This window comes from Macaca mulatta, chromosome 7 (genome assembly GCF_049350105.2).
Source record: "Macaca mulatta isolate MMU2019108-1 chromosome 7, T2T-MMU8v2.0, whole genome shotgun sequence".
Classification (NCBI taxonomy): domain Eukaryota; kingdom Metazoa; phylum Chordata; class Mammalia; order Primates; family Cercopithecidae; genus Macaca; species Macaca mulatta.
Genome location: NC_133412.1, coordinates 40,087,116 through 40,102,646, shown reverse-complemented (window position 1 = coordinate 40,102,646; position 15,531 = coordinate 40,087,116). Strand labels below are relative to the sequence as shown.

The window sequence follows — 15,531 nt, the reverse complement described above, 5'->3', positions numbered from 1 at the left end:
GTTGGTTTGAAGGCCATTTCTGAATAACAACTACATTCCAATCAAGCCTTGGCAGCTTGGGACAATAATTACATACCCACAATGTTAATATTTTCAGAGGAATTCCCGCAAGCCTGGCTAATTTATTGTTTTTTGCTAATACAGTGCCTGGCTCGCCTTGGCTCATGCCCTTCCCCCATCAGACGGGCCCTGACCCTACCCTCACCTCTCCAGTTTTGTCATTCTTCCAGGCCCGATGGAAACCCTTGCACACTGGCTACTTCTTGCTCACATTTAAACCTCATTTCTCACTACCACTGACATACTTGGTAAACGTTGATTTATGTTGCCGGCACTGGCCAGGTAGAAGTGGACCACCCTGGCACTCTGATCTTGTTGCACCGTTAATATTGCTCTGAAGTTTGGTAGATCCCTGGAGGTCAGGATTTATCAGACTTCAGGGCAATTTGAGAACACCAGTGCCAGGCAGGGTGGGTGCCCCTCAGCAGGTGCCTGACACAGGTGGACCCAAACATAGGCAAAGGAGTGAAGCAAGCTGATTGCAAGAGTGGACTTTGGAGTGGAAGAAACTCAGGTCCCAGCCCCACCAGTGGATACATGGCTTTCTCCAATCATATCCTTTCAGCTGGGATCACACAACTTCTAGCTTAACAGGAGATGCTCAGCCTTCCCTTGCTGCTGCTCCCCCTTCCTGCTTCTTACCTCTCCACGCTTTTCTCTTCCCCTTTCTGCTCCCACAACCTCTCAGTCTATTGGGAAGAAGGGCAGCCAGTCAAGCCACCAACCCTAAGCTGAACTTCTTCAAACTGAAAAGATGACTCTACTCAAGGGAAATCTCAAGGAATTGGTTTTCTAATTGTGTAGGTTTCACAGACAGCACTACTAGAATAAAGACGGGCTGTTTTTTTGTTTGTTTGGGGCTTTTGTTTTGAGCATAGGCCTTAAAATCATATTAACATATAGCCCATTGCTATTTGCAGGTCAGAGCCTTGAATAACATGACCTAGAATAGCAAGGTACAGCAATCATCTTCCATTCTCAAAAGGGACAAGTTACTTCATCCAAAGAAGGCATTCGGCATCAGAAAGGATAGTTTGCACAGGTATTATTTCACTCTAAACTCTGCTTCCATTGGGCACAGCAGAGCCACTCAAGTGAACTGAATACTCAAAGCTGCCCAATGGTGAAATTTCAAGCATGAGAGTTTCCGTGTCACAGAACGTCTGGCATACCAGCCATAATGATGAAAGGGTAAATTTACTTAGCCATATATCCAGGCCCCACCAGGACAACAACACTTCCAAACCCGGAGCCTGCTCCAAGTGTTCCCCCTTAGCAAAATACCATGGAGACCTGGAAGAAACAATTTCTGTGAATGCACAAAATCAAAGATTCATGAACTTCGGGGATTAGAGGGGACCCTAAGGACAGTTGAAGCTTAAACCCCCAATTCTCCAGACAATAAAACCAGCACCTGGAAAGTGACACGACTTGACAAGGTCACCTTGCTACTCACTGGCATGCCTCTAACAATGATGCGAGCCTCCTGGCTCCCTTCTCTCCTGCTGACCTTAGACAAAGGCAACAGAACAAGCCGTAAAAAGCCCAAGAGCCTTTTTCCTTTTCCTTTTAAAGAAACCACTTTCCCAATCCAAACATAGGGATGACCAAGAAAGCATACTCACGGCCAAGTCAAATTCGATTAAAGAGAGCTGGATCGGGTGTCTGTGGTACACACTGAAAGTGCTTAACTGCAAAAACCCCGAACTTTAACTCTGCTGTGAGGGGCAAGGCCAAACTTCAACTTCTCAGAAAAACAAATGCTGCTGTTGCATAATTTCTACTTGGCACTCAAATGTGAGTGACTGCACATTTAAAATAACATTCCATTCCACACATCTGATTCAAGACTAGCTAATGAGCTGAATGAAGAGAGAAAGGCAGGCAACAGAGTGCGTGGTGACTCGGAGACACAGCCGCTGTGGTTAGGGGTGTGCATCTTTCTACCATACCCAGCATTTAGAGCCATCCCTGGCAGAAGGCAGAAACACAGAAATGGATTCTCATGCAGCCCTGCTCTGGGATTTTACAGAGTGCCATCAGTAGTGACTGATGCTAATGAGCCACTGTGTGAGGTAATCTGCTCCTGCCCCCTCGTGCTTCTTCTGGTGGCTCCCCTCCCTTCTTCATGACTATAAGGGTGTGGCAGCTGAGATTTAGGCTTGGGCACATCCTCACGGTTAAAAGAAAAAAAACAGCATTAAGCAGCACATAAAACTTAAGAGTAATATGCAGCTATGAGGGCAGCTGTCTTAAGCACTTAGGGAATTAAATATTCATTTGTTTTTCTGTTTGAGAGAATACATAACCATTCCTTCAAACAGGAAAATGTTCAGTATATAGTACCATGTGCTACAGTGAAACGACCTTTACCACTTTCCTGTTAGTAAATTAAAAGCAAAGCTCATGGCTTCCAGCAAACCCTGCCACGCGATGGGAATTGAAAAACCAGGCCCATTTCCACACGCTGAGGGGCAACATGTTCATTTCTGTTCCTCTTGCATTGCTCCTCGTTCCCGGGGTGCTCCAGGAGACAGAGGCCTTTATCTTTTCCACGTTACAACCCCCCGACATTCCTCCTCTGATGTTCTGTACAGGCCTATCTTTTAGGCCATCACAAGAGCTCATTTGCTGCAGGGAATTGCAAAGAGGGTTTGACACTGTGAGGAGAATCTGAAAAGAACATGAGATCTTAACAGAGATGCTTTATATAGAGATAGGTCAGGATTTAAAAACCGAAGAGAAGGCAGACAAGAAAGGGCTCCAGGAATTTCTACAGAATAGAGTGTCTTTCCTTTTTTTTACCCCATTGGTCCATCTAAATATAATTTTTTTTAACAACCAGAAAATGATCGATTTTAACTGAGATAAGCTCATTACACAGCAACCAACGATGTCACTGCTGTCAACTCTATTGCTCTTTCCACCCTCACCTCCCCAGACTCACATACAAGCCCTGCAAACACAGCAAGGTCTTTCTTCCCAGGCTGGAGAGATGACTTTGTCTCTCCATCCCAAGAGGTGAACAGCACGCCAGGGCTGAAAGCAGGGGCTCTGGGGCCTGGGTTTGAATTCTGCCCCACCACTTCCTGGCTGGGTCACCTTGGTAAAGTTACTTAACCTCTTTGTGCCTCAGGTTCCCACCTGTAAAATGGGGTAAGCACAGGGTGGTTGTATGGAGTGAATGAGTAACATACCCAAAGCACCAAATAAACGTTTTTAAATGTAAGCTTTATTACTTCCTATTTACTGTGAACTATGATGGTAATTCAGGTAACCTGCCACCAGGATCATGGGGCACCTGGACACTGGCTTTATTCATTTTCAACTGAGCTTACTCTTGCCTTCAAATAGGGAGGGGTTTTTGTTTGCTCATTTCTTAAAAAAGACTCTTTGTTTCAATAGCTAAGAAGCTGCTGACTGGGGTGAGAGCCCCATGTGCTGACCGCCAGCTTCCAGTTGGTGCTGGGCTGGGTGTTCTCTCCTTTTGCCTCTACTCGGTCATCCTGTTGACTAATTTCTGCATACAATTGCACTGGTTTTTTGCAGTCAAAATAAAGTGAGGTGTGCGGTGTCCTATCCTCTGGAGAGAACTGGGAAAACTTCTTCCTCTAGGACTTGTCCCAGCAGTAAAGCCAACCCTCCCATCTGAATGAACACAAAACCCTGAAGTAAAAAGTGTTAACTCCTTCAATGCCTTTCCCTTTAGTGGTGTCCAGGGTTTAACACAGAACTGGTATCCTGCCTCCCATGACAATGCTCCTTTGAAGGCTGGGGCTGTGAGGGAGCTGGGGAGATGGTGCTGGGCCTTCTGCCTGTGGTCTGTTGTCCAGGCTGTGGCTGTGTTCCCACAGGCCAGCTGCCTGCTGCCTGCTTGGTCCTGGCTGAGGGCAGACTGTGTTTGTGGCTTCATCACCCATCTACAAGTACTACGGCCTAGTGATTCCCACTTGCTTCTTGCAAGTGAACCCTGCCTGCCCGCCACATCCCCATATACCTTAATGCAAAGGTGAATTTGCTACAAACACCAGAGGCTCTATTTTGAAAAGTTGATGCTCCACTTAAAAAATTCAAACAGCTATAAACAGAATTAATATCACAGGAACGATGAAAATGTTTTAAGTGATTTTTCCAAAATTTCCCATTCCCTTCTCCTTCTACCTACTCTCTTGGTCCAGATATATCCAGCAACAATGAGAGAGCCCTCTACCAGCCTACCCAAAAACGCCATAAGTAAACATATCGTTTAAGTAAAATCAGAGTATTTGCTACACAAGCATAGCGCTAACAGAGGCCCTATAACCAATCCTTTCCCATCAGAGTTCTGTCCCTAAGCTCCTCATGTACAGAATTTGGGAGGCCTCCTTCCCCACCAGCTAAAAGGTTAGTAGAGGGCAAGGCTGTTGGTTTTTCACGAAGAGTATCTCCATTAGTAAGGGATGCCTCTTCAGTGACATAAACCATAAGACTGAATTAGAAGTTAAGCTTCACTAGACAAGGAGAGGAGCGGAGCTTAAATCTTGTTCCCCTCCCCGCTCCGGAACAGGAGTTGAATAAGGCCTATAATCCAGCTACCTACCTTGATGGTCTTCACCAGGTTGGCAGTGCTGTTGGCGACTTCCTTGGCTGACTGGACAAAGTGCCTCTTGGCTACTGGGTTGGCCGTCTTGGATGAGGCGATGCGGCAGGCATTGCACAAGGCTGATGTGTGCTTGGCAACAATTGTGGCAGCTGACAGGACCTACAAAGCATGGAGCTAGGTTGGGGGTACCCCATGCTACAGTGCAGAGGGGTCCACCCTGGTCCTCGGCCCTGGGTTCCTGTTCAACTCACATGTTCAGAGCCTATGTAATTACAAGCATGTCTAGTTCTGCCACCCTCAAAGTCACTCCAAGAAAGAGGAGCACAAGAAATCTTAAGCAAAGATAATAAAGAAAGAACAAGAAAAAAGGAGGTGCTGACATAGTGGTGGGATAGGCTGAGCCCCACGCAGTCTTCAAGGAGATGTAATCAGTTAGCCTTTGGAATCCCACATAGGAGGTCCAGGGTGTAGAATCTAGACCAAGGTTTACACATACTTAATTTTAAGTTTTCTAGTAGTCACCTTAAAGTAAGTAGAGAAACAAGAGAAATTAATGAAATAATTTCTTCTATTTAACTTGGTATATCCAAAAATTTCATCATATAATCAATTTAAAAATATTACTGAGATTTTATCATCTTTTGTCATACCAAGTCTTTGAAATTCAGGGTGTACTGCATATTCACAACCCATCGCAATTCGGACTAGTTCCATTTCAGGTGCTTAACAGCCACATGTAGCCAGTGGCCATCAGACTGTAGAGCCCAGATCCAGATGAGAAAAATACATATCAAGGTGCAACAGCTCCCTTCTCATCCATGGGAGAGCTGCTGACATCTACTGAGGTGTCTGGCTCAGGAAGTTCCACAGGCTCCACCCTGCCAGCCTCAACTCATTTGCTCTACTGAATCCACCTGTTCTGCTTTGCTGAGGCTGGTAACACTCCTTTGGCCTTGCTGGATGGGTAAGGACTCCCAGACACACCAGCTCTCGGGGCTGCTTTAGGTCCACATGGTCCTTGTGGAAGTTTCCTTCTTTGTTCAGGTCCTTCTCCTGCCTCAAGAATGTGGGCCCCAGGTTGATGGTGGACATGTCACTAACAAGACTGCCTCCGCCACCCCCATTCCAGCCACTTCTCCTTCCTTTCGGTACACACTGTTTTAATAAGTGACCGGTACCCTATGCCACTCAGGTATGAGACATGTTATGGAATGTCACACGCACTGGCTCTTCATCAAATGGCACTCTGGCTTCTTTCTGTGCTGCAGATTCTACCCAACTTTGAGGCCCGGTTCAGTGCTGTCCCCTCTGGGAAGTGAGCCCCGACAGCCCCCTTGGAGAATTAATCACACCTTCCCTGGCACTGTCATCGTGCCCTGGTCATTGCATTTTCCAAACTTTGCCCAACACACTAAGAGCCAAGGGGTAGAAAATGGACCCTGCACACACTGACCCCTTACAGCTAAGCACAGAACAAGCCCTCAATGCATGTCCCCTGAAATGAAGACTCCTTGTGAATCTCACTGTGATTACTTCACTCCTTTTGACTTCTGGCACCCCATTTCAAGGCACTTACAAATTTCCAGATCCATCATATTTTGCAATATTTGTCCCCACCCAAGTCATTACCTACAGTGCTGGCATTTAGCTACCTTTGCAAGCTCTGAAAGGACAAGATTCTTTACTAATTTCTCATAGCCTCCCACAACCTACCTAGAGGAGCTGCTTAAGGGCTTGAAATCTTACATCCTCCCCAACAGTTACCTGTGATGGGCTGCTGCCAGGGTCCACCAAGTTCTGGCATGCCATCTGGATGGCCTGGTTAGCCCTGGCAAACTGGATGGGGTCCACCAGGCCCTGGTGGCCTGCCTGGCTGTTTGGATCAGAGATGCCAACCAAGTATGCAGCCTAGAAAGGGAAGAGAAAAACCACAGCTCAGGCTCCATGCTCCCACATGAGCCTGTCAGGGATGATGGTCCACACTATATATGCTGCTGTCACACTCAGGCACTGCTTAGTTCCAACTGGTCAAGGTCATCTCATCCCACTCACCAATAAGGGTGTAGTAATGAACAGGTTTATGCCAGCTTGACATGCCAGCAGGAGTTTATCACAAGCTCATGGAACAAAGTCTCCTTGTTCTTAGGAGACAGCCTCAAGAAATTCTTCTTTGGGGGCATGGATAAGGATGGACGCAGCCCTGACTACTCTGGCAGCTGTCTTGTGATCACGAGGCTGCCCAGCCTCAGAATGAAGCTGACTCTTTGGCTGGCAGACAGCAGAGGCCGAAAACAGTGGGTACATGCGGACCAATGGCGTGGAGCTGCTGGGTCAGCCAACTTTGGAGCCTGCCCTGTCCTAGGGTTCCTCATCTCGTAGCTTACCGAAGCATGTCCTTATTGCTTAGGTCAGTATTTTCAATAGCAGAAGGGATCTTAATTTTGTAATTGAGTAAGATGGCCCAGAAAAAAACAACAACAAAAGAGACAGCATTTGGTTCCCAAGAGGACAAGAGGGCACAAAGGAAGGTCTTCTCTTTGCAATTCCGTTTAGATGTGTCAGCCAAATAAAAGAGAAAAAATGAATCTGTGCACAGGAATTTTATCTTATTTCATTTCCCCTGAGATCTGAGGGGAAGGATGAAGGTAGAGAATTTCATCCCCTAAACTAGTAATGTTTCTCTGTGGTTCAGTAAAATCTTCTAAGTTCAAGGTAATTGTCAAATGATGAACCCGTTAAAGTAGATGCTGACATCTTTGAAGCTTCTGTCATAGGAGGTCAATCATCATTGAAAATACATAGGATAGTCAAAGAAGGGCAAGGAATGTGCCCTATCATTTCTCTGCATGATGGCATCTAATTTTTTTCTCTCTCTGATCCTAAAAAGAGCATGATGAAAGAGTTTTGCATTTCTAAAGCCTCGGCAAATTTAAATTATTTAGTGCTTATTTTTCTACCCCAAACAACTCATCTATAATAAAAACTTTTAAAACGATTGAAATGTTGGCCTCTGAACCTATTTGCTGGGTCTGTACTGAGTCTCGCCGTGCTCCCCAGCCTGGCCCATGGCTGCTCTGCTCCTGGGGGGTAACTGGCTCACGTTTTGTGTAAATGCCCCAGCCAGCACAGAAGCCACTGTCTTTCCCACGGTTTCTGTGGTGGTACTTGGAGAAGCAGGTGCAGCTGGAGTTCCCCCGCACCTCCCACAGGGATCTGGCACAGGGCACATGGGTGTATCAGGACCAGCCCCTTACCTGGGCTGCGGCCTCTGTCAGTCCACAGAGAGCCTTGGATGCAATCCCCACACATTCCCCAAAGGCAGGGAGGTCCCCAGTCTTGGCGTTCTGTGAAATCCCTGCCATCGATTCACCCAGAACCTGCAAAACAAACGGCCAGCAACATTCTCTATCCAGCATTGCCTCAAACCAAGGGGTAAAGGAGGCTATACTCCAACTTTAACATTCAAGGCAACTGAATTTGGAACATTTGACATTTTCTCCTTTATTTGTATTAAGAAGAGATGGAAGAGAATTACATCATTTCCATTCCACAAAGAGATATGTACAATGAAAGTATAACCCCAAAGTTATCTATATTCCAAGGAGTTACAGTTAATATACACAGACTATAGTAGAGTCTATAAAAGGCAACTCATAGGTGAACGGTCTAAACTGAGAACTAGTTCCTAGAATATAAAAATCATATCCACTGAGCTGTAGGTGAGGTCATAAACAGAAAGCAGGAGACTCACCCTTCCAGATATCATTTGTCTAGTTACTGACAATAAAATTTAAATAGAGATCTTTGTTAAGTATGTTTCCTGAAAACTATAAGAATTTTGCCTTATTTTGAAAATCGCTGGTATGGTGTGTTCTTTCTTCAGAGATCTTTACAATAACAGCTAAAAGAGATTTTAGTGTTCAGAATCCAATCCAGAGTGGTCACGCATCCTGTACAAGGTCACAGTGAAGGTCACATGGGCAGGTACAGGGTGCACGATGCGAATCTGATGTTCCCTCACTATGTCCCAGGAGGGCTGGTCATATTTTCCTGGGCAACAATGATGGAACTGAAGGATGTCTTACCCTTTGGAGAGACTATGGTATTGCCAGGTCTAGAACCCAAAGCAGAGACCATTTGTCAATAAGCCATCTTGGAAGGGAATAAATTTCCTAAAATTGCTTAGATATACAAAATAATCCAGTTTACATAAGGACTTGCCAAAAAAAAAAAAAAAAGAAGGTAGAGGGTAGTTTCATGTACACTATTTCTCCCTCCCTCCTAAGCTCACATTCCTCTTTAAGAAGGAACCATTTCTTTAGATCTGAGTGTGTACACATCCTTCCCTTAGACAATCATAATTCCATAAAAGGTACTGGATGAGGATATTCTGGTTTTAGCCTAAATCAAACTGAGTCCTTCTGACACTACCAATACAGATGTTTCCCTGCTAGAATAAAAGTAACCATGTTCCAGCTACAAAGCCAGACTGCAACAACTCGACATCCATTCATCTGATGAAGGTGAAATTTTCACATTCTCAAAAGACATTGGTACGATTACTACAGAGGAGTGTTTCTCAACAGTTTGTTTGTTTTTTTCATTATTGTTCCACTAAGGAGCCATTTAAGTTTTTTTTTCCTAATCAAATACCAAAGAACAAGATTTTGTTGAGTAAGCTTAAGATAGGAGCAGGGTAACAAGCCATTACATTAACTTAAATTTTTTCAACACTTCTCCAAAAGAGGATCCCACGTAAGTCAAGTCACTGAAGGACTTTCCAAATCAGTTCCAGTGTAGAAAATACACGATTTGACTCACAATAAGACCCAGTTGTGAAAAAAGAGAGGAAAGGGTTCTCAAAGTATGGTTCCTGGACCACAGGGGCAGGACCTGGGAGATAGTCTGAAATGTAGAATCTCAGCTTCATCTCAGATCTACTGAAACAGAAACTTGGGGGTAGGCAATCTGTATTTAACAAGCCCTCCAGGTGATTCTGATGCACCCTCAAGTTTGAGAAGCTCCTGAGCAAAGGGCTCCACAAGGCTTCATGCTACATGCGGCTAGCCCTGCAGACCAGCCACGGGCAGATGCACATAAGGCACGTCTAAACTTCTCCCCACATTGACAAGCAATGCTAACTTCTGACTTATGGTACAGACAGTCTTACCTTGGAGTTTTCCATCACACTCTCAATGCAGTCAAAGTAAGAGAGGTCACTAACAGGTTCATTAGGATTGTCCAACATCCCCTTCACAGTCTACAGAAGAAGAACACAACATAAAAAGCAAGCAAACGTCATACAGCAAGAGAAATGCAACATCAACTACCAACTATCAACTTTCCCTCCATATATAAGTTTCTGGTCATAATCACTTTTACTCAGATTTTTGAGAATTTAGATCATGACATCATGACTTCAGATTTCCTGTTAGCAACACAATGCTCATTATAGGGGAGCGGGTCTCTGGTTAGCTTTGCCAGACATTAGAATCTCTTGTTTTCAGTTTTAAAGGAGAAGAAACAAGGTAAACACAGAAGGATGGCATTTAAAACAGATTAGAACATTACTATAAGGCAATACATGCATGGTCAATTAGCACAATTTCTCTGCAGGATAATTCTAAGGAGTTTAAATTTCAAAAGGCCATTCATTCATTTCTTCATGACTAGTAAGAACCCTCAGTTTTTCCAATTTTGGAACATTTTAATGGGAAGGCAAGAAAGAAGGTAATTTCCCCAAACTGCCCATTGCAATGGTTCATTTGTTTTTAATTTAAACAGTATAGAAAATATTTATTGTTGTTTCGGTCCTCATCAAGGAAATAAATGGGTATAGGGGCCTGGCTCTCTGTCTCTAAGTCACTGAAAACCATGGCTAGCTCAGTCATGGCACTGTAATGACCTTTGATCACCACTTGTAAGGGACTTTTCCTGGGGATGCAGCCATTTATCCTCCTCCCCAGGAAACGAGAATGTACATTAGGACCCAGCAATCTTTGGGACACAGCCAACAAAAAGACAGTCATTTGAGTTACAAAGGCTGGTGGGGGGCTGGGAGATAAGGAAGGGGAACTGCTGAGCTGTTAAAAATGGGAGGGAAAAAGGGCAGTGTAAGGAATGAGCTCATTTCATTCAAGAACCTCCTCCCACTCCTTGGATAATCAAAATTGTTTTAGTAACAGCAATCCTAAAGTAGTCATATTTTTCAAACAAGGATATCAATAAGGGACGGAGTATTGGCACCTAGGCCAACAGAGCTCATTTAGATCAACAGCCTACATATTTATATTTGCAAATGTGAACAGAGCAGAATAGGGTAGTAATTCAGCCAATGTAAGAAACATTCTCAACTGTTTTCAGAATGCTTGGGTCCTGTGATAACAATCCCCTTCTCACTTCCAGCTGTGCACAATGGCCTAGTGCCAGTACCAGGGCCTCAATCAAATGCTTCAGGAGCTGCAGTGGGTATTCCCACCATGCCAGACCCATGCTGATTTATCCAGAAATGGAAGGTACCTTGGGACAATCAACCCACATCTACTGAGATACCCATCTGGCACCTCAATATAACCTGCATTGGTCAGGACTGCAGGTTAGGACATACAAGTAGGTACAATGATTTTATGTTTACCCACACACACATTCTATGGGGATACATAACTTTTCCATAAATAACATGAGTATGAGTATAAAATGAAAAGTGCCCACACTGTGTTCTGGGCCCTTAGGGGACCCACAGCCACCTTGACTGTGTAAGTAATATTAGTCCTAGGATTCCTCTTACATATCCCCTATATGGTACAGACACAATATATGGGAAAATCATTTTTACTCAAAAGCACACCTATCCCAGCCTCTCGCTCTCTCCCCATTGTTCCAGAACAATCTCTCCAATATTTTTTAGGTAAAAATTGCTGATCTTCAGCCTACACCCAACATCACAGGCCTCTTCCTGTTTGAAATAAAGAATCCTTTAACAAAATACATCTCCTGCTGGAAAAATGAGAAGCAGGAACGATAATCCCAACTAAATCTAGTTTATCTTAGTTTCTTTCCACTTGGATTGGAACTTTGGCCTTAACAGCCTCCGAGGAAAGATAAAAGGCAAGGACAGAGAAGAGAAAACTAGCCCTATAGGGAAAGAACAGACACAGACAAAGACAGACAGACACACAGACACAGACACTCCCTCTCTCAAGTCCTCAGCAGCCTTCCCAGGGACCCAGGGACCTACCTCGAGCTCCCGCAGGGCATTATCGCACTCTTTCTGGCCCGGAGCTTGTTGGGTACACAGAGTGATGAGTTGATTGATGCTCTCTGTCACAGCTCTGTGATGGAAACAGAATTTTTTTTTTTTTTTAAGATCAACAGTAATTTCCCCTACAATGCTTTGCAGGCTCACCAGAAATACAATTAATTCACTATTTCGGCTCGGGTCCCCAGGAGAACTCTTCCACAGAGGCTCTATACAACCAAAAATAAACCATACCCAGGGAAGACAGAAAGAGAAACCCTACCTTGCCTCTGATAATTCATTTGCTAGACCTGGAAGGGGTCCTAATACAGCTGACCTTTGAACAACATGGGTTTGCACTGTGCAAATCTGCTTATAGGTGGGGTTTTTTTTTTTTTTTTCAGTAACAGTCACACCAGTGTATCTACCTCTCCTTTCTGCCCTTCCAACTCTTCCACCTCTGCCACCTCTCAGACAGCAAGATGAACCCCTCTTCCTCCACTGCCTACTCAATGTGACAGGGATGAGGATGAAGACCTTTATGATGATCCACTTCCACTTAGTGAAAAGTACACTTTCTCCTCATCATTTTGTTAGTAGCTCAACTTATGGCAAGAATACAGTACACAATACATTAACATAAAACATATAAACTATATGTTAACTGTTTATGGTATCAGCAAGGCTTCCAGTCAACAGTAGGCTGTTGGTAAAGTTTAGGGAAGCAAAAGGTATACACGAATTTTTGACTGTGCAGGAGTCAGTGCCCCTAACCTTTGCATTGGTCAAGGGTCAACTGTAGTTCTGCTAAGAAAGCTAATATATTCATAAGAAAGAATTTGCAACAAGCAAATAGACCATATTTGCACTATTTTAAGACCCTTAATCAGCAGCCCCCAAGGAACAAGACAACCTGAACAATTTGGAATATTTTGTACATTTTTTAACACACAGACATAAAGTGAACTGTGCCTATGATTTTAAAATTTCTTCCTTCCATTAAATTCTATGTGATTGACTGGTTCCTAAAAGCGACCACAAAATTATTCATTAAAATACCTATTTTCTTTGTTAACATTAACAGAAATAAACTAGGGACTCTTATATGACTTTACTTGTTTCTATTCTTAGAACATAAGAGGTAGCCCAGATTTTTCTACATTGACAAGCACTCTGTCCCTCCTGGGCAGCCCCTGTTTAATTTGTCTGAGCTCATGACATGGATAATTTTGAAAGTCATGGCCATTTGTAGTTAACTTTTTATAAAGTATAAGATATGGGTCATAGTTCTTTTAAAAATTGTTTTGCATATGTAAGCCCAATAGTTCCAGCCCCATTTGTTGAAAAAGACAATCTTTTCCCCATTGATTTGTGTTGCACTGATCTACATGGTCAATGTTTTGTCAATACCACACTGTTTTAATGACTAGCTTTATACTAAGTCTTAAAATTGAAAACCCATGCATTTTATAAATGAAAAATCTGAGATAACTCCCAAAGAGGATGCTACAAATAAGCAGTAGAAGTAAGATGTAAACTCATGCCTTTCTGACTCCAAAACCAAATACATAGTTCTTTTCTGCAGTGTCATAACTGGTCCACACTTCTGGCAGGGCCCCGAAATCTACTCAGTTTCTAACCACTGCAGCTTTGGCAAGTTAAACAAAAATAAAATAGGCACATATTGCTGTTAATCACCAACACTAATATAAAAGATGCCTCATTTTATTAGTTAAATTGGCTTTGCAGCTTCCCACAGAATATCAAATTAGACAGAAAATGATGTTGCCAATGTACAAAAGCAAGCAGCTTAATTATTTGATGAGGAGATACTGCTTTCAATTTTAAATTGAGCTAGGGTGATAGGAAAAATTCTAAAATAGTTTTTGTAAGATTGACTCTGGTGATTCATTTATTTGGGGACCACTATTTAATTAAGGTGTCATTGGGAAGCACCGTGCTCTCCATGGTGCAAAGCAAAACAAGAATAAGGAGACAGCCGGACAATCCCCAGTTCCAAGGACTGTGGAGGGGTGTAGTCCTCAATGTGCGCATTTAAAGTACCCCCTGGGGAGAGCAGCACCCTGTTCTCCATGGTGGTGGCTTTGAGACACACTTCTGAGATAGGCTGGCATATATCAACATCATAATGGCATGATCGTTTGGTGCTATTTCCACATATCACAGAAGCTTTCTGTTTAGCTTAATTCTCTCTGTGTTTCCTGTTTATCTGTGTTTTTAAAAAACCGTGTTACTATATAAAAGTTTCTTCCATTAAAAACTAAGTGTTTATAACTGGTGAATCCAGAGGATATACAGCTGTGGGAAAGCTGCCAGTTTTCCTCATCTCTTAAATTTTTCTGTAGATGTAAAGTTTTTTCAAATAAAAACTTGGGACAAAAACCAACAGACTAAGGGTTTGTGGTTGGGTAATCCACAAAAGTCCCAGCCCAGCATCGCGTGTCTAAGTGAGATGCTTGGATAATACTGATCCAAAACTAAGAAGCATTATTTAGCTATCACAAATTCCCATAACTCATTTTACAGTCGGGATTAAACAGCTAAATAAGTGCTAAGTGGTCCAGAGGCAAACGGTTATGTAAATTTGACAATGAAAAATAATATTTATGTTTTAAACCCCAGCAGTTATCTATGAGCAAAGAACATGGAGCAACCCAAATACGCAACAATAAAGGATTAAATAAATATACAGCCCACAACAGAATCCTGGGGACCCATTAAAAGTCAGTGGTGTAGCATATTTTCTAATGTCACAGATGAATATATGTGTTACATGATTAAGGAAAATAAAATTTACAAAAGAGCATAAATAGAATGGGCCTACTGCTCTAAAAATAAACATATATATGCGTAGAAAATGATAGAATGACATATATTAAAATGTGAAGCGACTTTATGTTATTTTGAAAGAAAAACTTTCAATAAATCTACCCCCCATTAGAAACTGAATAATTTACATTATCATAAAAAATATGGCCAAAATTAGAAGGGTCTCTGTTCTTTGTAAATCCAAATAGGTCTGAAGTATCCTTTGATTTTTTTTTTTTTTACAATTTTTTTTAATGATCAAAGCTACATAAGTTCATTTTGAAAAATACAAAAAAGCTAAATAACCATAATGCTACCTTCCAGAAACAGTGTTTTCATCTAGGCTTATCTATCTCCTCTCAGTTTCTAAAAAATTGGGGTGTACAACTTCAATGGTTAAAAAGGGTTAAGGCAAAAAATTATTTAGTGTTCAGAGATGAATTGATTCAATTGAAGTGTGAGAGCTCTGGCTGGAAGTTTCAAGTAGATACAGAATTGGGGAGGAGTGTGAGAAGAATCAACCGCTTGGTGCTTTTGATGATCTATTTCGCACAAGTCACCCAGTCAGGAGCTTAGAGGGTAAAAAGCAGCAGCAGACACCTCTCTTCCTGCCTCCAGGGAAGAGGCACCTGGGAAAGGAGGAAAGAGCAAATCGAAATTGACCTAGCTGTATTCCCAGGGTCCTGTTATGTCAAGGCACAGATATTAAAAAATAATCTAGGCTGGGCGCGGTGGCTCACGCCTAGAATCCCAGCACTTTGGGAAGCCGACGCGGGTGGATCACTAGGTCAGGAGTTTGAGACCAGCCTGGCCAACATGGTGA

General features: G+C 43.0%; 1 protein-coding gene across 14 annotated transcripts in view; it reads right to left on the bottom strand.

The window, feature by feature from the left end:
* TLN2 (talin 2) overlaps positions 1–15,531 on the bottom strand; it is a 455,280-nt gene that overhangs the window by 81,271 nt on the left and 358,478 nt on the right. For all 14 annotated transcript variants that reach the window (XM_077939528.1, XM_015142407.3, XM_077939524.1 and 11 more), the window contains 5 exons: positions 11,880–11,973; positions 9,813–9,902; positions 7,897–8,019; positions 6,407–6,550; positions 4,640–4,801 (listed from right to left, as the gene is read on the bottom strand). In XM_077939528.1, the coding sequence (XP_077795654.1) occupies positions 4,640–4,801; positions 6,407–6,550; positions 7,897–8,019; positions 9,813–9,902; positions 11,880–11,973 (613 nt within the window). The remainder of the gene's footprint in view (positions 1–4,639; positions 4,802–6,406; positions 6,551–7,896; positions 8,020–9,812; positions 9,903–11,879; positions 11,974–15,531) is intronic.